The following is a 20,617-nucleotide window of genomic DNA, read 5'->3' as shown; positions in this document are numbered from 1 at the left end:
TTCTCCTCAGCTGAACTTTGACCTGGACCGAGGCGTGTTTCCAGTGGTCATCCAGGCTGTGGTGGACGAAGGAGATGGTGAGCGGCCTCACCTCTTCCTCTCTCTCTTGCGGGCGTGTGACCCTGTGGGGCAGAAGCTGCATCTTGAGGCCCTTCTCACTTCAGCCAGCAGGGCAGTTTATTCCAGAAGGTTGGAGGATGTTGGCTGAGCCCACTCAGCAGGTTTAGGGCTGTGGGCTCAAGCACCGAGCTCTCTGTCCCCTCTCCGGGGCGATGCTGCTCCTGGGCTCCCACCTGGGGCTGCGCGCTCCCTGCCAGCCTGGCAGGCCCATCGGCCTCCTAACCAACCCTTCCTCCTCCTGCCAGTCCTGCGGGTCTGTCCCTTGCTGCTGCTGTGGGCTGAGGGCCCCCCAGCCCAAGGTGCCGATGCTGGAGCCCTGCCAGGGCTGGGCTTGTCCCCAGGCTTACGGGCTAAGTCCTGGCTTCTCAGCCCTGCCAAGACGTTCCTCCAAGTCGTGTACAGAGTGAGACAGCAGGGGAAGAGCCAGCCTTGGGCAGTTCAGAGTGGCAGCTTGGAAGGAGATGTGGGCCTGAGGGAGTGGCAGGCCCCCTGGCAGAGGAGGGCAAGATGAGGACGAGTCCTCCAATGGGTTCTGGGCTCTGGAAAGGTGCCAAAAGGAGGAAGAGAAGCTGGGGCAGGGGCAGAGGAGGGGCTGAGGCCGGCTCTGACCCCTCCCTCCTCTCTCTCCTGGGCAGTTGTGGAAGTGGCCGGCCACGCTCACGTGCTCTTGGCCGCCTTTGAAAAGGTAAGTGGCATCCTACCCCACTGTCCCCGTGACGTGGGAGCTGTGGGCAGAGGGGTGATGTTTTGAGACCAGAAATCTGAACTTGGGGCTCATCCTTGGCCAAGCGGGCTTAGTGCCAGAGGCCCAGGGCAGGTGGCAGATTCCCCAGTGGTTCTCGGCTCCAGGGAGATGGCGCCTCGCAGGGGTGGCACCTCGGGTCCCCATCAGGAGGCTTTTCCAAGGGCGTCTGATGTGTGGGGAGGGGAGTGTTCTGGGAGGCCAGCCCTTTAGGACTCCCCATGACCTGCCAGCACAGGGATGGGACACAGATCAGCTTTCCTCTGGATGTGGAGGAATTCTCCGGGGTGGGCTTTCCCACCAGGCCCAGGGTCCTGGGTGTCACTGGAACCTCTCAGTCCCATCCGGTCCTCAAACACGTCCTCTGCCCCACCTCCATCTGGCTGTGTCACACTGGTCCCGAGGGGCTGGGTGGATGTCATCCTGACCTCTGGGACAGACATGTCCGTGAGGGTGCAACTGGGCCCCTCGTTCCCTGTCGTTTCCTCAGCGCTCGCTCGGCACACAGGAGGCACCTGGTGGAGGCTAGCGGGGTGAAGGAGGGCCTGCTGCCTGTCTAGCGCAGCCCTAGACCCTCTGTTGGTGGCAGAGGGAAAGGACACCCAGGCTGTCCTGGGGTCCCCAAGCTGACAGCCCACTTATAAAGAGGCCGTTTACGTGGAAGGAGTCGCTAATACCTTTAGTGTTACGTATATTTGACCTAGGGAGGTGTTGGCCATTTTTTCCATGCAGACCCGAGTCCTCAGGCCCCCAGCTGTTTGTGTCTTGTGGTCGTGTATACGGGGTGTCTTGGGGTGTTGGCTTTGGCGATGGGGTGGTCAGCCTCACTGCTGACTCCGCGTTAGGACGTGGCAGGTCCCAGGGACAGTCCTGCTCACAGGTCACTGATGTTCCCGGGGACTAGGGAGTTTTATGTGTCCGTCTATGCAGCGAGCGAGTGCTTGCCTGTGCTGGCACAGCGTCCCTCTCGCTGAGAGCCCTGCCGGTGGTCGTGGGCTGCGCCTGTGTCTGAAGATGCCACGCTGACACCCCTGTAGGGCTCTGGGATGCTGGGTGAGCAGTCAGGTGTCTTCGGCCCCCACCTGTGGCCCATGCGGATGAGGATCAAGGACCCCACGAGGAAACCAGGCTCAGACTGCTTGTTCTAGACTTGCCATCATGCCTGCGTGTCCTGCCGACGCCGGCTTCCTGAGCCCGCTGTGCGTCTGAGGCCCCGAGCCTTAAGTGCAGAACCCAGCTCCTTCCTGTGATCTGGGTCTTTCCAGGCACCCCAGGGAGTCAGTCCGGCTGGACCTGAGGCCCCTCTGGCCCGTTTGTCCTGTGCTCTCCCTGGCCGCTGGGGCCGTGGTGACACTGGAGGCCCCGGGCGGAGATTGGGCCTTTCCCACTCCAGCTCTGGGCTCGCAGGCTGTGCTCCCCACGCTGGCCTTGTGGGACAGGTGGTGACTGTTTACCCATCTCCTTCTAGCTGAGATGGATGGGCCATCGCCGGCAAATATTCCTTTCCGTGCTTCTAGTTCAGGGCCCAGTGAGCAACTGCTTTATTTTTGGAGTGCACGGTACTAGAAACTTCCGTAGGAAGCCATCAGCTGTACCAGAAAATGCCAAGCTCTGGTCTCGGTTGGCTCAGGAGGATAATTGGTGTTGTCGCAACATCTCAGATCTCTTGCCTTTGTTAACCTTGTCGCCTCTGAGCAGTGTCTCCCCAGACACCACTGAATGTGTTTGCTCTGTCTTGTTCTTATGGTTTTACACCTTCGGGCTTTCCCGGGTCTGCGTGCACCTGTGTGTCCTTGTTTCTTCCCAGCTAAACCAAGCCCTTTGAGGGCTAGAACTGGCTTGTGCTGGTTCTTGCTGGTCAGGCGCTGCTGCTTGCTGTTGGGAGGCCCATGTCCATCAGCGTAACTTAGCTGATGGGCGTAAACATGAGTGTGCTTGAGCACCACCCGGGCAGGGTTGGGTGTTAGAGGTCAGAGCAGAACCCAGGAGGTGGTATTTTTAGAAGGTTCTCCAGGTAACTTCTTGGCCAGGTCAGAGGGCCACGTTTGAGAAGCCCTGGCTCTTCCATCTTCCCGTGGTCGCTCCTTTTTCAGTCATGGATGTGGAATGACTGAGACAGATCCTTCAGCTGGCTGAGCGGGGTTGCTGAGTGCTGCCAGTGGGGCCACGTTAAGTCTGTTTCCTTCTCTCCTGCAGCATGTCGATGGCAGCTTCTCCGTGAAGCCTCTAAAGCAGAAGCAAATTGTAAGTCTGTCCGTGGAATAACATGACCCCTTTTGATTTAAAAGACACGTGGACACACATGATCCAGTGGTCTCGTGGTTTGTTCTTCCTGGCCGCTATGGCTGCTGTCGAGGTAGCTGCTGCCGGCCTGTTGACTTGTCTGTCATCACTGTGGGCTCTGGGCTCCTGGACATCAGGGTCATCGGATGCGTGCTGTGTCCACCCACCACGTCCCATTGTTGGCTGCTGTGGGTTGTAGCTCTGAGTCTTGTCCAGCTTGAACATTCAGGAAGTGTTTGCTGAGTGAATGAATGATTGGACAGAGAGAAGAAGGAAACAGGAGACAGAAGGACTGCAGCCTCCCCTCCTCCTTAAAATTTGCTGAAAATACCTCAGTCTTGGGCAAAGACTGGGATTGACTTAATCAGTATTTGAGAGGAAACATAGACTGTCCTGGAACAGATGGCAGCTGTAGACCCGTATAGCTTTTCTTTGGGGTCAGTAATACACCAGGAAAAATCATTCCAGGTAGCCTCCCACTTACGTATGTGCTGTGAGAATTCAGAGGATGGTGGCCCCTGAGTATGCCACGTTAGATGTTGATATCGAGATGGATGTTAACAGTGGCCATGGTGGGTCCGTTTTCCAAAGCTGTGGTTAGGTTATCCTTGTGTGTATCTGCTCAGGTGCATAGGCCACAGCCCAAGAATGGCGTTGGTTAATTTTTTAAAAGAAGGTTAGAGAAAACACTGTCAGGTTCAGCCTCGGAAGGTGGCAGGAGGGCAGGAGACCCCAGGGACAGTCAGAGCACTTGTCTCAGGAAAGCTGGCCAGCAGGCGTTGTGGTCTATGGAGCTGTGGGAAACGCAGCAGCTCAGACCACTTTTGAACACGGTCAATGTGAGGCCTGACCCTGGTCACTCTTGTGTGGCTGGTGACCAGTGGGTCCAAACTGCTTTTTCTCTGGATTGGGGATGGTAAGGTGGCAGAGGGTGTGGTTGCTGGGTCCGTGCGGAGCTTGGCTCCAGGCCCTCTGTGTGGGCAGAACCACTGGGCTCCAGGCCTGTGTCCATGCTACTAGCTGGGCTGGGCAGGTAGCCGGTTCTCCCTGCCTGTGTCCTGGCATTGGGCCCACCCCCCGGGGGTGGGGCTGGACGGAATTCCCAACATACCTGCCCCCAGGACCCGAACCTGGCACCTGGGAGGCAGTGTAGGGCCAGGTGGGTGCAAAGGAACCCTTGGGGGTGCTGACAAGTGCCGAGACGCCTCTCTGCTCTCCAGGTGGACCGGGTCAGCTACCTGCTGCAGGAGATCTATGGCATCGAGAACAAGAACAACCAGGAGACGAAGGTGTGTCCTTGTGGTGAGCGCCTGCGGGGCTCGGGCTGGCCTCACCCCACAGCTCTCCTTCCTCTTGCACAGAAGCAGCTCATGGGAGTGACTTGCCGGGGGTCCCCGCTCTGCCCTGCCCAGAGCCCCACGGGTTGATGGGAGATGAGCCAGTCGCCTTCCACGCCTTCCCCTGGAGGCCCCAGGACACCAGATGCCATCATTTTTCCTTAATTTTTTGAGAGTTAACAGTCTGTGGGACATTTTGCCCTTTTTCCAGCAAATGTACTGGCCTGTTATCAGCTTGGGGCTGCTGGCTGTCAGGGCAGCCTGGGGACATGGTGCCCCTCCTGCCTGCTTGGGCTTGGCTGGTGCTGCCTTGGCCTGTCAGTGCTACCCCAGCCGACCGGCTCCTCTCCCCGGCCGAGCCCCACGGTGCTGTGGAGGGGTGCACCTCCTGGGGAGTGGCAGGGCTGTGGCCTCGCTCAGCCAGGGGAGGGTAGCAGAGAATCAAGCCCGTACCTTTGTCATTGTTTAAAGGCACACTGGCCCCTTCTCTTTAAAAATCTCCTGAGTCTCACATGCTGGCTTCCGTGAAACCTGCCAGAAGCAGGAGGACAGGGGCAGTAGGCCAGCCAGATGAGCGCGCTCTGTGCGTTTCACGTGTTTGACACCAGAGGCCTGCTGACTTTATCCGTAAAGGGCCAGGGAGTAAACTTTCCGACTTTATCAGCCACACGGTGTCTGCCGCATCTGTTCTGACGCTGCCATTACAGTGTGGACACAGCCTTGCACGATAGGGAAACAAGTGGCGAGAATGTGGTCCAATAAAATGTCTCTTAGAGAAGCAGGCAGCGGGCCATGGTTTGCTGATCCCTGCTTTAGAATGTTTATGTCTCTTGATCCAGGCACTAATTTTGTTTTCCAGAAGCTGCCATTAATAATTGAAAATATTTCAAACAAGTTAGACTTGTCTGATTTTTTTTGTTTAAACTGAATGAAGACGTGGTCTGTAGGGTCATGTCTTTTCCACGTTTTCTCTTTGGTCTCTGAGTTCTCTTGATTTGGGGGTCTGTGTGGGGCCGCGGCACAGATTCTCGTCTCTGCCGTGGGGCAGGTGCGGCTGGATCTGAGCCTGCTGCCCAGCGAGCGCCACTCTGGGCTGCGTCTGAGTCCTGCTCCATGGTGACCTTCCTCCGCCCTCTTAGGCTTCCTTTTGCCACAGCAGCCCTCAGGGGACGTGAGGGATGGCCGGTGGGCAGCCAGGAACAGGAAGGCCTCCCCTGCACTCCTGCCTGCCCAGGCCCCTGCCTCTGGCCCTCAGGAGCCCCCCGACACTTGGACCCTCGGTATCTCTGCAGCCGTCGGACGAGGAGAACAGCGACAACAGCAACGAGTGCGTGGTGTGCCTGTCGGACCTCCGGGACACGCTGATCCTGCCCTGCCGCCACCTGTGCCTGTGCAACTCCTGTGCCGACACGCTGCGCTACCAGGCCAGCAACTGCCCCATCTGCCGGCTGCGTGAGTGGGGACGGCGGCGCCAGGGTGGCCCAGGGGCTAGGAAATGACAGAGGCTGTCGGCCTCCTGCCCAGTGCATGGCCACTCGGAACGTGGTGGTTACACCCACAGTGACTACACTGGCCCGTGTCGCACTCAAATTGTCTACATCTGCCTCCAGGAAAGCCAGACTTTTAGAGTGAACTGCCAGGAGGGGGCTCTGCAGTTGAAACTGGGCAGATACTGATCAACGAATCATAGGTTTATTTTAAAGATTTTGGAAAATACTTTGACAAAAAATTACAGTGAAATGAAAAGTGTGCTGGGTGTAAATGACTGAGGAATTCAATTTGGTTTCCTGGAGCCGTCTAGACATTTTCTCAGTCAAAAGTCATCACATTGGGCATAATTTTGAATAAAATATGTGTCAAGCTGGTGGGTCAGCAGTCCTGGACCCATTTCCTCATGGGTCCCAGCAATGCGGAAGGGTATGGAGTGGGGAGAGTATCCACCTGTGGGAGCTGTGTGCTATTTTCTTCTAGTAGCTAAGTAGCTTTTTAGAAAATGCCTTTCTGCTGTTCATACCTGTTGTGCAGGCCGGCCTCCCCGGAGCCAGCTGAGGATACTGATGCTTCACCCCCAAGCTCCTGAGCCAGGTTGTGGCCATGTGGCCTGACCTGTCACTGTCTTGGGTCACAGCTAGTAAGGGGCAGAGGTGGGCTTTGAACTGGAGTCTGGCCCCAGAGCCCACACCTTTCACCCGGCTGACCAGAACCAGCCGCACCAGCACATCACCGGTTGTCCGCCCAGGGTAGCCAGGCGGGCCGTGGAAAGGGCGTGTGCTGGGCCTGCAGGGACCCCGCCCAGCTTCCCTGGAGTTTCAGCATGCAGGGCCTGTTGCCCCTCCTGTCTGAGGGGTAGTCTGGGAGCGGGAATTTGTGGTGGGGGGGGCTGTGGTGGCCGACAGGAGCCTGAGCTGAGACTAAACGCCAGCCTCCCCTGCTCACCCCCACCTCCTGGGGCTTTCTCAGGGGCGCAGCATGGTCCAGAGGACTGGCACTTGGGCTGGGCAAGTTGGGCCAGGGTCCTTGTCCCTGAGGCCTGCAGCCTGGGGCGACCGCCATCAACACTGGGGACACGACATGGTTCTCCCCCTTGGGGGCCTGGCTGGTCCTGTTTGTGACTGCGGACCATGTGTGACCTGCACCGTCACCTAATGGTGTCTGACAAACATCTCACTTCTGTTAGTGGAGCTGACGCTCAGGATGACGCGTGGCCCATGTCCTGATTTATTTTCCCAGCTCCCTGGTGGTTGGCATCTGCAGCTTCTAGTTTTCCCGGTATCAAGGTCGTCCTGTCAGACTTCCTGTACGCGTGTGCCTGCCTGCAGGTCACTTCCGTGGTGTAACTTCCAGGAAGAGCCTGGCTGGTGTCCAGGGCGCACCGCTGCTTTTAGCTCGGCGACGGGTGTGTCTTGCAGCCGCGTGTGCTGTCTAGTGTGCAGTTTGGAGTTCGCAGGGGGCAGGCTGGCTGCCCCCTGCCTGGGGCCCCTAGACCCTCCGTCTGAGCTGGGTGGTACTGTCCTGGCCTTGTCTGTCTCCCTGCTGGGGCCGTTTTGTCACAACTCTGGCCTCTGATTGGACTGCTGCGGGCTGGGGGTGGTCAGTGTCCCAGAGCTCGGAGGGTCTCCGTGCTGCTGGAACCGGCTGCCTTGCCTGACATCAGCCCCTCCCTCTGCCACAGCCTTCCGGGCCCTTCTGCAGATCCGGGCGGTGAGGAAGAAGCCTGGAGCCCTGTCCCCTGTCTCCTTCAGCCCTGTTCTGGCCCAGAGCATGGACCACGACGAGCATTCTGTAAGTGCCTCTTCCTGCCCGCCTAGGGGGGGTGTGGGGGCGGAGAGACGAGGAGTCGTGGAGGAAGCCCCCACCCACTGCACTGGGCCCGCCTTCATGTTAGGACAGCGTCCGGCTCCCTGGGGGGCCAGGTGTTGTGGCCGGAAGGAGACCCTCCCAGGCCCTGCTCTTGGGGACGTGGACCCAGACTGTCCGGCCACGACATGTGCCTGCCGGCTCTCTGGGCCTCTTTCCTCACCTGCCTGGTGGCCACCGTGGACCCCATGGTGGCTCTGAGGTTGAGGACGTGCCCTAGGCTGGGCCTGGTGAGCTCTGGCTGCCAGGGTGGTCGATGCTCCTACTGACAGCAAGAGCCTGGCGATGGCAGCTGACCCTTCATGAGTTTGAGCTTGTCAGCATCGCTCCACCAAGCCAGACAGCTGGGGCATTTTGTGGGCCTTAGGAAACGAAGTCCTCTCCAAAGGGTGGCTGTGACAAGTCTTCTGAGAGTTCCTGCCCACCTCTCCCCAGCCTGGGTGCACGGTGGGCACTTCAGCAACTGTCCATTGCTCTTGCTCCTGAAAAGCTGTGAGGTGGACCTCACTGCCAGGCAAGTGAGGGAAGTCAGGCTCTGGCTTCAGGGGCCTTGAGAGAGATGGACAGAGACACAGAGATCTAGAGGCTCGGAGAGACAGAGAGAGCCATAGACACACAGAGAGATGGGCAGAGATGGGGAGAGACACAGAGACAGGGCAGGAGACAGATATGGAGAGAGACACACAGAGATGGGGAGGCAGGTAGAAAGGAAAGGCTCAGGTGCTCAGATGGGAGCGAAAGGACCAGGGCTCGAGCTCCCTGGTCTCAGCTGGCCGTGAACAGTGTCAGCAGGAAGGTGTGTTTGCTTGGCTCTCGACTGAGGTTGTTTGGACCCAGGGATTCTTAGAGGCCCTGCTGACTCTCTAAATAGGACAAAGGACCAAAACCCTCCGGATGGGCTTCTGCGCTGGGCCAGCGGTGTGATGTTCTGTCCACACAGTGTTTCTGAAAATTGGGCCAACATTTAAAAGTCTGGAAATTTCCCGGAAAGCTGAGATTTTTGGCTTCTCTTTCAAAATCTGAAGGTGTGGTCTCGCAGCTGGAGCAGACCCGCTTCTCCTGGGCCAACCACAACCTCCTGCGCCCCGTCAGCACCGGGGCTCCCGAACTGAAGCCCTCCAGCCTATTGAGTATTGGGCTCGATTCAGGAACTTGGCGTACTTCCTCCAACCAGAGAGGGAACAGCACTTAGTGTCGCTTGCCCCTAGAAAGCGGATTCTTACTATTCTTACAGAGGGATGGATGCCCAGGTGGTGGGTTTGTATTATCACTCGTGTGTGCCCTTCCCTGGTGGCCGAGGGTCAGGCCGGACCCTCCCGTGTTTGTCGCCATCCTGAGAGAGCTGAGACACTGCCCACCGCTCAGGGGGCACTGGGGCTCGCACTGCAACTGTTGCTTGCTCCAGAGGGCCGACGCCCTCGCCTCTGCAGGGTTACAGTAGCCCCATAAATGAGTCCTTGTTCTCTGCCATGTTCCCTATACCGGCAGGTTCCACATAGTACCAAGGAGAGCCAAATGAGGTCTTTTCTCTGAGACTCCATTAGGATCATTGTGGAGGGGGCTGATTTGAGGCTGGTTTTTCTCCCCAGCCGCCTTTAGGAGTTCCATGTGGGTGATAAGTTTACGAGGCGGTGCCCAGCCTGGGGACCTCAGGTCCCGCCCCCATGCCCAGCTGGGCCCACTTGTCGGGAGTGCCGAGCCATTGTCAAACCCGCCCTGGCCAGGACCTGCTGCTCGGGGTGACCCAGACTGTGGCTGGACATTGGGGACAGTGACGGACCCCATGCCCTCACTGCTCCCCGTGGCCACAGAACAGAGCTGCGCAGATGTGTGGGCCCAGACCCCCGAGGCAGAGCCTGCCCTTGGCGAGGCCCCTGCGATCCGCGTGCACCTTAAATTTGCGAAGGGCTGGCTCACGGCGCACCTAGTGGCCAGCAGTCCAGAGACCCCAGCCAGCCAGCTCCGGCGCCGCATGGGGGTGGCAGTTGTAAAATGTATGATTTTTATTTTGACAGTGTCCCTTTAAAAAATCAAAGTCGCACCCCGCCTCCCTGGCCAGCAAGAAACCTAAAAGGGAAACAGTAAGTGTGTTTGGCCCCATGGCCATGTCTTTGCCCCACACCCTGATGTTAAACCAGTGACAAATATGGGAAGTCCTTTCCGCCCAGGCTGACGTGTTTGGTTAATTTAACCTGTCACATCCACTCTCCCCAGTCCCGGCGTCCCTGCCCAGGAAGGGAGTTGTGTGGAGCGAGCAAAGCTCAAGGTCTGTCAGCAACAAGCCAGTCTCACGGGTCGCCCTGCCGGGGCCGCCCCCTCTCGCCAGCTCTGCTTCCGCCCTGGCCCCTGAATGCCCTCGTTTCCCTTTTTTTTCTTGCTGGCAGTGGAATGACGTTGGAGGTGGAACTAACGTTGCTGCTAGGTTTCGCAAACAGCATTCCTTGCGCGTGCTTGTCGTCTGCATCCCTGCTCTCTGCCCCTCGGACTTGAGCTCTTTGGGCCGAGGACTTGGTTTCCCTGCATCTCAGGGAGGAGGCTGGGGAGCCAGGCAATGTGTGGTAGCCGGGCTGGGTAGATGCCGAGGTGGAAGTCACTGGAGAGTCAGCCTAGAGAGAGTTTTTCCTTTTTGCAGGAGTGAGGGGATTCAGGGTAATTATTTACCTTTAAATTAAGGCAGATGGGAGTAAATGCAGGGCATCATGGGCCCAGGGACCCTGGGGACCTGGGAGGGGCTCACTGAGAGCAGGAAGCCCCACTTTGGCTCCTCTGCCTCCCCTGTGGTCCCCAGGGTTACTCTGTTGCCTCCCTGCAAGGCAGCCCCCCTTCCAGGATCAGGCGGGGGGGGTCTCATACGGGGCATTCGGAGCACTTCTCATCACTTTAACAAGAGTGGGGGCAGCTGGCTGCCCCGCCCCACAGTGCCTAATGGCCTGACTAACATCCTGCACACCAGCATCTCCCTGCTCCCTTCACCGTTAACTCTAAAGCGAGACCCAGCCTGCTGATTTGATCCACTCTTAGGAGGGGGGAGAACTGGTTCTGAGGTGGGGGTGTCCACTAGAATCCCCCACAGCATATGTCACCCCCACGGACGCCCGTCCCAGGCTGCAGGAGGATCTCAGGTTGGGCCGGGTGCCTGTGCTGGGCAAAGCTCCTGGGGGGCCAGGGCCTCCCTGGTCTGCTCGTGCGTGGTCCCCGGGCCTCCCGCCTCTGGCATGGCTTTGCTCTCCACCTGCTCCTGAGTTCTCCGCTCTCCCACTAACCCCTTTCTCACTCTCCGCTCCCTGCCAGGCAGGAACAGAAAGCCAGATTGGGGCCGGCCGAGGCTGGGTGGGAGTGGCTCTTCCGGGGGCCCTCTCTGCCTTCGTCCTGGGCGTCCAAGGCTGCGTGCTGCAGCTGATGGCCAAGGGAGCCCTGGGCAGGGATGGCTGATGCTCCAGAGCTCTCGGCGGCCCTCTGGGGAGGGGAATTTATGTTCCTGGAAGGTGAAGCTGGCAGATGGTCAGAAAGCAGGTTCTGGGGAGGAGAATATCCTGGGCCACAAGCCCAGCGTCTGGGGCTCTGTGGCCGTGGGCAGTGGGCAGGGAGCCCAGCCAGCCCGGCCCTCACCTGCTCCTGTCCCTGCAGAGCTCTGACAGCATCCCGCCTGGCTACGAGCCCATCTCCCTGCTCGAGGCACTCAACGGCCTTCGGGCCACCTCCCCCGCCATTCCTTCGGCGCCCCTTTATGAAGAGATCACCTACTCGGGTGTCTCAGATGGCCTGTCTCAGGCCAGTTGTCCACTTGCTGGGATTGATCGGATCATGGACAGCAGCCACCAGAAGGGCAAGCCACGGAGCAAATCCCCCGACAGGTGAGGCTGGCACCCGGGCGCCCTCTGGGGAAGGATGTGGGGGGACCCAGCCTGCCTGCTCTGTGCGCTGGGCAGGGTGAGGCGTGTGGCCGCGGATCAGAAGCACAAAGCAGGTTTATTTGCAGCTTTATATCATTTCATAATGTCTTTCCTTCGGTGATTGGCCAGAAGGACCACAAGACCAGCCGCGGGTTAGGCTCATGGCTAAGGTCGGTGACACCAGAGGCAGCAGGAAGGCGATGCATCGTGGAGGCCAGAGGCCTCTGATGTCCTCCCCGTCCTGGGCACGCAGGGGCTGCAAGCTGCAGGGCGGGTGTGCTGTCCCTGCCCACGAGAGCCATTTGAGTCCCAGGCTCCCGGGACTTTCTTGGGGCTGGTCAAGTGGGCACATCCTGCTGTGCACCCAGCCGTGGCAACCAAAGCCCGGCCCGCAGCGAAACCAGGCGCACTCATCGCCTTGTTTATCCCGCGAGCTGGAGCACAGGGCCCTGCCTCCCAGCGATTGGCAGCTCATCATCACTGACATAAGGAACCTTCCAGGGCCACAGCCCAAGGGGTGGCCAGGGGTCATCGTGGTTCCCTTGGCCATCTACGAGGAGCAGGCGGCCAGCCCTAACGTGTTAGGTCTCTCCTCACCCGCAGGCTGCTGTTTCTAGATAAGTCTCAGGAACGCACAGGCTCCATGAAACCCGCCACAGCCCCGCCGCTGCACACGTGGCAGAACCTCCCCAAAGATCCAGAAGGAGACGGGAGGGGTCTCTCCTGCTGCTTCCCTTCCCCAGCCCTCCCACCCTAGTGTATCGTCGCGGTTTGCTTCTCCTTCTAGAAGTAGATAGCCATGTTCAGGCAGTACTGGCACCCAGGCAGGTGGCCTCGTGTCTGGTCGGCTGCTTTTCTCTCTGGGCATCGTGCTGGTGCAGTCGCCTTCCCAGGGCAGCTGCTCCATGGACCTGGCGCGTGTTTGCAAGTCGCCCCTAGGTGGCGTTGGCGTTGGTGGGGCTGGTGTTTCTCATCCCCTTTTTCTCTGTCCGCCGTGTCTCTGTCCCCAGCACCCTGCGGTCCCCGTCGTCCCCCATCCATGAAGAGGATGAGGAGAAGCTCTCCCAGGCCTCGGATGCTCCTCCTCCGCCCAGTGGGACAGGGCTGGCCCTAAGCAGCTCCCCGGAGGTGAGGGCCCTCCTGGCCTGCCCTCCCCGATCCTGCCCGCCCTCCCGGATCCTGCCCGGCGCCTGAGAGCTGAGTCCTGTCTGTCATCCCCGTGCCCACCTGTGGGCCTCGCAGACTTGTGGCGTGGTGTACCCAGGCCCACTCCACCACTCCCTCCCTCGGAGGCCTTGGCCCAGCTGTGACTTCCCCAGCCTCAGTTTCCTGGTCTGTGGGTGGGCGCTGTCTGGTGGAGTCACTGTGAAGGCCGTAGGAGGGGCTGTGTGGGAAGCACTCAGCAGACGCTGGTGTGTCCTGGGCTGGTGGCTGCGGCTCGCCCTGCGCGACGCCCCCCACCAGCCACCTGCAGCTGGGCCCAGGCTGGTGGCGCCAGTCCTGGGTCGGCATCAGCGCCCCCGACATGTTCGCTCTTTCTCGTAGAGCTTCCTGACGGAGGAGGTGGATGAGATGTCACTAAAGCAAGGTGAGCCCTCCGTCCTGAGGGGCGGGGTCTCCAGCCCGGCCCTTTTAGCGGTTTCTCAGAGCGCTGCTGGCTGCTCTCCTGGGAATCACGCACAGTGGTCACTGCACAATTTCCCAGAGGATGATCCTCAGCCGCTGCCGCTTCTCCCTGCCTCCCCATCTGGCATCGGTAACAGCAATCGGTTTATTTCCTGCCCGGACCCCTCTGCATGCGCGCAGTCAGCTCTCCGCACGTCCTGTGTGGGCCGCCCCACCTGGCTGCAGGCTGTGCCCAGCTCTCCAGAGTGGGGTCCCTCCTGGGGTCTCTCTTGGGCCCCTGGGCCTGGCGTAGCCAGCTAGCCAGTGCACAGGTACGGCTCAGCCAGGCCCCTCCTCTCGTGTCCGAGTCTCCCGCAGAGGAGGGCCCTGGGCAGGTCCCAGCCTCCGCTTCGCTGCACTGGGCTCTGAGTAGGAAGGTGACCACGCCCGACCTCACGGTGGTTGTGAGATATGATGGGTGCCTCTGCCTGCTGGGAGATGCTGTCCTTCTGCTGTCCTGGGTGTTACTTCGCAGTGTGAGACAGATGAGGAAACTGAGGCTCAGGGTTGGTGTCGGGGGAAGGCCCAAGGTCACTTAAATTAGAGGTGGTAGAGCTGGGAGGTGGCCCTGGCTTGCTGGCTCCCGGGCTCACAGTGTGGTCAAAGCCCCCCAGATAACCTGCAGCCGTTCTGTTGCCATGACCCCCTCCTGGCTGGGTGGTCCCCTGGCCAGCATTGCCCTGTGGTGATCCACGTCCCTCCCAGGAGCAGTCCCCCACCACACATGTAGGGCCCACCTGCAGGCTGCTGGGCCAGGGGCCTTGGGCTTGGGCCTGTGGGTGCCCAGGGCAGGCTGCTGGGTTATGGGGGTGTCTGTCTCCTGGGAGCACCGGGCCGTCACTTCCTGCCCGGCGTAGTGCCGAGCGAGTCCCTCTGCCTGTCAGACCTCGGCTTCCCCACCTCAGACAAGCCCCACCCTCCCGAGGTGTCGGCTCTTTCTTGCCTGTGCCGGGCCCAGGTGGCCCTTTGATGTGTCCGTCACAGGGTCCAGGCCTCTCTTCTGCCGGAGGGGACCTCCCCCACGAGGAGGCTGAGAAGTGATGTGTGAGAGGGAGGATGGCCACACGTGTAGGGCCTGCCCGCACGTGGTCTACGCAGGACCTCACCAGCTCCCGCCGTGGGGCGTGTGGGCCAGGGGGCTGTGCGCTGGCCTGCTTGTCCAGAAAGATAAATGGGAGACAGATTTATTACTATTTCATGTTTTTGAATGTGGGTATGTAATGTTTCTATAGTAAGAACAAAACCAGAGCTCCATGCTGGGGGTGGGGTAGGAGAGAAGAGAAGACGAGGAAGAGAAAACCTCTACCTCTGGGGTCCCCTGGAGAGCAGTGGAGGCGTCAGAGTGAGGTCTGGGCCTGAAGCCGCTGCTACCAGTGGCTTCATAGCCCTCGGGGAGAAAGACGGGGCTCCCGACCAGAGGGATGGCTGGACCCACCTCCCACCTTGGGGTCCCTGACCTGTCCCCTCCTCTGCAGGGAGCCGAGTGCCATCCATCGAGAACGTCCTGCAGGATGGCAGCCCCGAGCCCTGTGGCCGCGGCCAGCCCGGCCCACCTGCCGACATCTACCTGCCAGGTAACAGCACTTGATGCCCTGATTTGGTGCCATCACTGTCCCCTGTTGGCGCGGGAGGCCTGCTGGGCCTGATTGCAGTGCCGTGACTGACTCCATGGAGCTGGGGGCCTGCTCTGACTACTCAGGTAGGCGCTGGCCCGTGGGGAGCCCGCCTCCCTCTCCCTGGCCCCCAGCCCCCAAAGCTCAGCCAGGCCTGGGTTCCACGGTTAGCCTTCCTGCAGCCCCTGGCTCTTTGGAGCAGAGCCTGTGCCTGTGGTCCCTTCCCACCCGGAGCCTGCTCAGCCTCAGGAAGGCGGGAGAGGCTGCAGGTTTAAGGACACAGTCCTCCCTATCTGTCTCCTGCTCGGGGCCTGGGGAGCAGATCTGGTCCCGCTGCCATTGCCTTGTCTTCCTTCTTCATCCGTGGGCCTGGTGGTGCCACAGCCACACGGCCTCTGCCCCAGGCCTCACTCGGGCCCCGGTCCTCACCACCTGCCCAAGGGGCTGACCAGCACGCATGGTGAAGCAGCACGTCCCAGGCCGCAGCGCAGGAGGTCAGGCTGGGGTGTAAGGCCCAACAGCATCGGGGAAGGGCTTTGCTTCTCTTTTCCCCGGGCCCCCGCACAGGGCCTCACGGCCTCAGCTCCTCTGCTTTCTGTTCCTCTGGGTCTAGATCCTCAGCTTCTAGTCCTGGGCTCTGAAGAGCAGGGACGGGCGGGGAAGCGCTCAGACGCTTGTCCTTGGCACCTGCTTAGGCGCCACCTGGGGTTCTGGAATCAAGATAAATAGCCATGTTGCCTTCCGAGAGTCTGGCTCCTGACATGTGGCTGGGAAGCCCCTTTGCCCCCCCCAGAGCCACTGTTGCCTGGTCCCCAGGAACCTGGCCTGGGTGTCAGGGGCCGTGACGTGCTTTGGTTTGAAAGAGCCTCCTGTCGCTTTCCTGGCTTCTGGACGAGCAGCAGCCTGTGCAGACAGAGTGTCCAGTTAGAGGACAGGGTCCCAGGGGTGGAAAGCAGGGCAGGAGTGGGTTCGCTGGCGCACACGGGCCTACCCAGAGGGAAACCTGTGGGCAGAAGCTGTGTTTAGCAGCAGCACCCCTTAGAGTAACACGGAATCCGGTCAGTTCTCTCAGAGCACTGCACGTATTTCATTCTGATTAAAGCCGGTGTGGGGGTGGGAGTAAGGAGAGGGCCCGGCGTCCCGGAGCCACGACGGTGAGTCTTGGCCGTGCAGGACGGCCCCCGCTCAGGCCCCCTGGGTGTGGGTGAGGGGACACCTTGACCCCACGCAGCCTCTGCAGTGTCACCCCTTGCGTGGCCCAGAGTGTTGGGGTGTCTGCAGGGTCAGAGAGGCCATACCCGTGGGCTCGGCCCACAGTGACACCAGGACCTTGGGCGCTTGGCCCCTGTTAGCTCCACAGGGCTGGGAGGCAGTCGGCTGTGGAGGTGGCAGAGGAGAGGCTGGAATCTGCATTGGGGCCACAGAGGCCAAAACTCAGTCCCAGGGCCTGGCCGGGCAGCAGGGGGGCTGGGGGAGGTGGCGATGTCGCGGCTCCTGGGCCTGGGCCCCAGCCTGGCTCTGGGTCGGGTAGTTCTCGATGCCGGAGCTCGGAGAGGAGGCTGCCATCAGCATCTGCCCTGCACAGGCCCTGCTGACGGCACCTGGGGTGGGCAGGGGTCCTCAGGCTGCGCTCCTGTCTGTGCGCGCGTCTGTGTCGTCTTACTCACTCATGGGCACTGTCTTGTCTGCCGCGGGCTGTTTTTGCTTAGCAGAGATTCAGAACATCTTTCTCGTCTGTGTGTGTTCAAGAATGTGAACACGTGTCTTCATTGTCTCTAACCACTGCGCAGCCGTCCCTCCCTGGATAGGGCGTCATTTAGTGCAACTTAGTGTCCCCCGATGATGGGAAAAAAGGAGGTTGGCGGAAAATCCATGAAATGCTGAAAACCTAGCTGCCCATGTCTTGGCTGCCCTGTGGGGTGGGGGCCTTCCCGGGCCCCCATGGCCCCGCCACAGCAGCCTTCCCCAGGCTGAGTTCCTCTGCGTTAGAATTTGGCCCAGTTCTCAGGAAACATATTCCTGCACATTCCTCCTTTGTGTGAGCAGCTCAGTTTGTGGGGGCATTTTCTTTCTGTCCCCCCCCACCACCCCCATCTTGTCCTAAAGCCAGTGCGTTCGCTGTAGGATGTGCTGGTCTGTCTGGGCGCTTCGCTAACCGAGCTTCGTCTCTCTCCTCCTCTGCGCAGCCCTGGGGCCCGACTCCTGCTCTGTTGGGATAGAGGAGTAAGCTGGTACGTGACTGCCTTCCTATGCTCGCGGGATGGCCCCAAGGGCATTCCTGGCAGGGTGCTGGAGAGAGGACCCCTGAGCTGCCCTCCCTCTACTCCCTCCGTGGGGCTCCCTCCCATGTCCTGGGCTCCTTCCTCGTCCCTGTCTTCCCTGGTCCTGGATGCTGAGTGCAGAGCTCTGCGGACACTGCACACCTGCCCCCTGAGCCATGGTCCTGGGGTCTGATGCTGGCGCTGGGAGCCAGGGCTGTTCCTGTCTGGACTAGGCAACTCTTCCAGCCTTTAGGGTCCCAGGAACGGAGACTCAGCCCTAGCTGAGACCTGACCATTGCTGACTGGCCTGTCCTCCATGCCCACTTTGGAACCTTCCGGAACACCAGCCCACTCTGATGTCAGTCTGTGAGGAGGCCCCTGTGAGGTTGACTCCACACCTGACAGGGAATGACCCAACGGGTGTTTTATGGAAGGCAGTTACAAGAGTGCCACCAAAACACAGGCACAGCACTGGGGACCCCTTCCCGTCCTTTATGTGACATTAGCAGCTCTGGGAAGCCTGGTGACAGCCTGGCGCCTTCGGTGGCCCAGGGTTTCCCAGACTTGTGTGGCGTGGAGCGCTCTGGCAGCCCCGGCCTGGAGATGCGCTCCCTGCTGGTGTCCAGCCTTCGTCCCTGTCAGCCATCCCGAGCCCGGGCCGCGGTGTCCATCCACTCGTTCTGACGGCTGCTCTCGGTTCCCACACCAACCTTGTCCTCCTCCACGTTTCTTTTGACAGAACTTACTCTCTGATCAAATAGGGCCCAACACTTTGTAAGACCAGCCCCAGCCTCCGCCTTGTGGAAGATGTTGACTGTTGCAATTTAGATAAAACTTCCAGAAGTAGGAACACAGGTCAGACGTGGCTGTAGAGGATGTATTCTGCCTGTGGGCTGCACAGCAAAGCTGACCTCCTGCACAAAGCCCCAGCTCCTAAGGAAATAGTCCCTTCCCCCGAGGGTCTGTGTCGCAGGCGCCCCGTGGCAGAAGCCCCCCCCTCGTTTACTATCTGAAGATGCCTGTGGAGCCCGCATTTGGGTGGGCAGGCAGCTGTGCATTCATTCTGCAGCCCTGAGGGGTGTGCTGGTCCTTCCGCTGCTGCGGGGCTGGGCAGAGCAGCTCACAGCATCATTAAGGTGACAGTGTGCAAACAGCAGGAAAGGCCTCTGAGGAAGGTGGGCTGGGGCTCCTGGGGCTGCTCTGAGCAAAGGCTGTGCGCCCGCTGCGGAGCCATCACCTCTGCCGGGGGTCGCCCGACTCCCAGCCTCCGGCATCACAAAGCTCTGCAGGACAGTGGCTGGTCAGGTCCCAGGAGGTGCGGACAGGGGAGGGCAGGAGACCTGGGGACCAGCAGCCTGTGGCGTCAGGGCTGTGGCTCTGTTGCTGGCACCCGGGGGTGATCTCCGAGAGGGACAAGCCTGGTTCATGGCTAAGGCTAGAGTCCCTGGGCCCGGCCCTCTGTGGTCGCCAGACACGTGGTGGCTGGTGCTGGGTGGCCTTGCCCTCTGGGGGCTCAGGGTTGGTGGGAACCCAGAGCCTGGAGGGTGAAGGGAGCAGGTGACGAGGGCCGACTCAGCTGAGCATGACCCTCCTTCCTCTGCAGGATGGTCCACCTCCATGGAGATGCCTTGCGGCCTCCGCACTGCCAGCCCTCCCTGGCCTCCGCTTGGTGGCCTCAGTCCTGAGCCCGGGACCACTGAGCTGACCCCACTCTGAGAGCCTGGCGAAGCTGGCAGCATGGAGCCCTCAGCTCCCCAGTCTGCTGAGGGGCTGCCCGGACTCCAGCGTGACCCCGGCCTCTCCTGTCTGCACGCCCTGCGTCACCGCTGGCTCCAAGGGGCCAGGTGACCCCTGATTGAAGAGCACAGTGACTGTTCCCTCTGACAAGCCCCTTTCTCTCCGGTCGAAGTATTTGTACATGGTACACGGTGAAGGACAGCAGCTTCCCGTCCCTGGCGCCAAGGTCCAGGTTTCCCTCAAATGCCCTGCGGCCAAGCGGCTGGGTGCGCTGACCGCCTGCATGCCGCCTGGATTGGCTCGCCCTGTCCCCCCGCCAGGGCTGACACCCCAAGGTCTCAGCAGTCTGCTTAAGAGAATTCAGTGAAGTGCCGTCTCCACAGAGATGCTGTGGGGGCTTGTTGGGGGGAGGTAAGGACGTAGGCTCCGAGTCACGGACAGTGAAGGAAGCAGTGCCTGTCCTGCCCCCATGTGCATGGAGTCCACGACAGCCTGGCGGTCGCTGCTCTGCGCCCTCTGGGCAGCCTGGTGTCCGGCCCCGGCTGGAGGTGCAGCCGCATGGCCTTTGCTGCGTTGGTGTCCCATTTCCCCTCTTCAAGCCTGCACCCTCTTGGAAGCGGCTTTGCTCATGTCGCCAGATCCCTCCAGGTGGAGGGGCTTCCCCTTGACCAGCCGTCCACCTACCCCAGGAAGGACCCGAGTGGCTTCCCTGCTCCCTCGTTGCCATTTAAACTTCACTTTGCATTTCTTTTGCTTTGCTTTGTCTGGGGCTCTCTGGTGGGGCCTGCCTGGGGGAGGAGGGTCCCATCTGAGGTGACCTCTTCTTTTTTTTAAGATAAGCCTTCTGGGCAATAGAAAGGCAGGGGTTGCCCAGCCCTGGCGCACTGGGCGGGAGCTGCCCCAGCAGGGACCTGGAGCCCGCTGGGTGGGCTGTGCTGCTCCCTGGGGCGCAAACACTTTCCTGGCCTGGGGCACAGGGCAGAGGGGCTGCCTCTGAGGTGCTGCCCTGGGCAGGATGGCACTGGCGCAGCGTCCTCAGTCCTCAGAAGGGGTGCACAGCCTGAGGCTTCGTCCAGGGCACTGGGAGTGGACAGTGGCTCCGGGGGAGCCTGTGAGCAGAGCACTCCGGCCTGCCCCGGCCACCTGGCTCCCTGCCCCACACCACCCCCAGCCACCGCATGCTCATGGGTGCACACACGCCAATGGGCATGCATAGACATGCGTGCACACACGCAGGCGGCTGGCCCTGTCCCCACACCTCTCCCCTCCCCTGCCCACAGCCCGGCCTCGAGGTCCTCTTGAGGCCAACACCGAAGGACGGGATGCCGACTGCCCTGTCTTGGACTTACATGTGCTATCATTTGTCGTACTCTGATTGGCTAGTTTTTGTTCGTTTTTACTGTATATTTATAGTAATAAAATCATGTGGCAATATCTTGTCTACTTCTATCTTCCATGCACAGTACCATGGGACCTCAGCCACGTCTTGGTCGGGAGGCAGGACAGCTGAGTGGCTAGTGGCAGCTCTGACTCCCTCACAGCAGTGCGAGTGCCATCATGTGTAAGACGTCAGGGACACACGGCTTCTGGGAGGGGTGAGGGCTGCACG

The 20,617-nt window shown here is 60.4% G+C and overlaps 1 protein-coding gene across 23 annotated transcripts in view; it reads left to right on the top strand.

The window, feature by feature from the left end:
* MGRN1 (mahogunin ring finger 1) overlaps positions 1 to 20,442 on the top strand; it is a 48,532-nt gene extending 28,090 nt beyond the window's left edge. For 2 of the 23 annotated variants that reach the window (XR_011424810.1, XR_011424808.1), the window contains exons 6-18: positions 11 to 77; positions 756 to 805; positions 3,059 to 3,106; positions 4,366 to 4,434; positions 5,775 to 5,934; positions 7,655 to 7,764; positions 9,855 to 9,920; positions 11,467 to 11,693; positions 12,743 to 12,860; positions 13,278 to 13,903; positions 14,873 to 14,971; positions 17,197 to 17,241; positions 18,875 to 20,442. Coding sequence is in view for 18 of the 23 variants with exons in the window: in XM_023616386.2 (XP_023472154.1) it covers positions 11 to 77; positions 756 to 805; positions 3,059 to 3,106; positions 4,366 to 4,434; positions 5,775 to 5,934; positions 7,655 to 7,764; positions 9,855 to 9,920; positions 11,467 to 11,693; positions 12,743 to 12,860; positions 13,278 to 13,488; positions 14,873 to 14,971; positions 18,875 to 18,987 (1,338 nt within the window). In the remaining 5 variants the exon portion in view is untranslated. Of the gene's footprint in view, positions 1 to 10; positions 78 to 755; positions 806 to 3,058; positions 3,107 to 4,365; positions 4,435 to 5,774; positions 5,935 to 7,654; positions 7,765 to 9,854; positions 9,921 to 11,466; positions 11,694 to 12,742; positions 12,861 to 13,277; positions 13,904 to 14,872; positions 14,972 to 17,134; positions 17,242 to 18,874 lie in introns of all 23 variants that reach the window. The other 21 variants (XM_023616393.2, XM_070232306.1, XM_023616391.2 and 18 more) reach the window with 12 other exon arrangements.
* The last annotated feature ends 175 nt before the right edge of the window (positions 20,443 to 20,617 follow it).

This window comes from Equus caballus, chromosome 13, assembly GCF_041296265.1.
Source record: "Equus caballus isolate H_3958 breed thoroughbred chromosome 13, TB-T2T, whole genome shotgun sequence".
Taxonomy (NCBI): Eukaryota; Metazoa; Chordata; class Mammalia; order Perissodactyla; family Equidae; genus Equus; species Equus caballus.
This window is presented reverse-complemented; position numbering and strand designations above follow the sequence as displayed.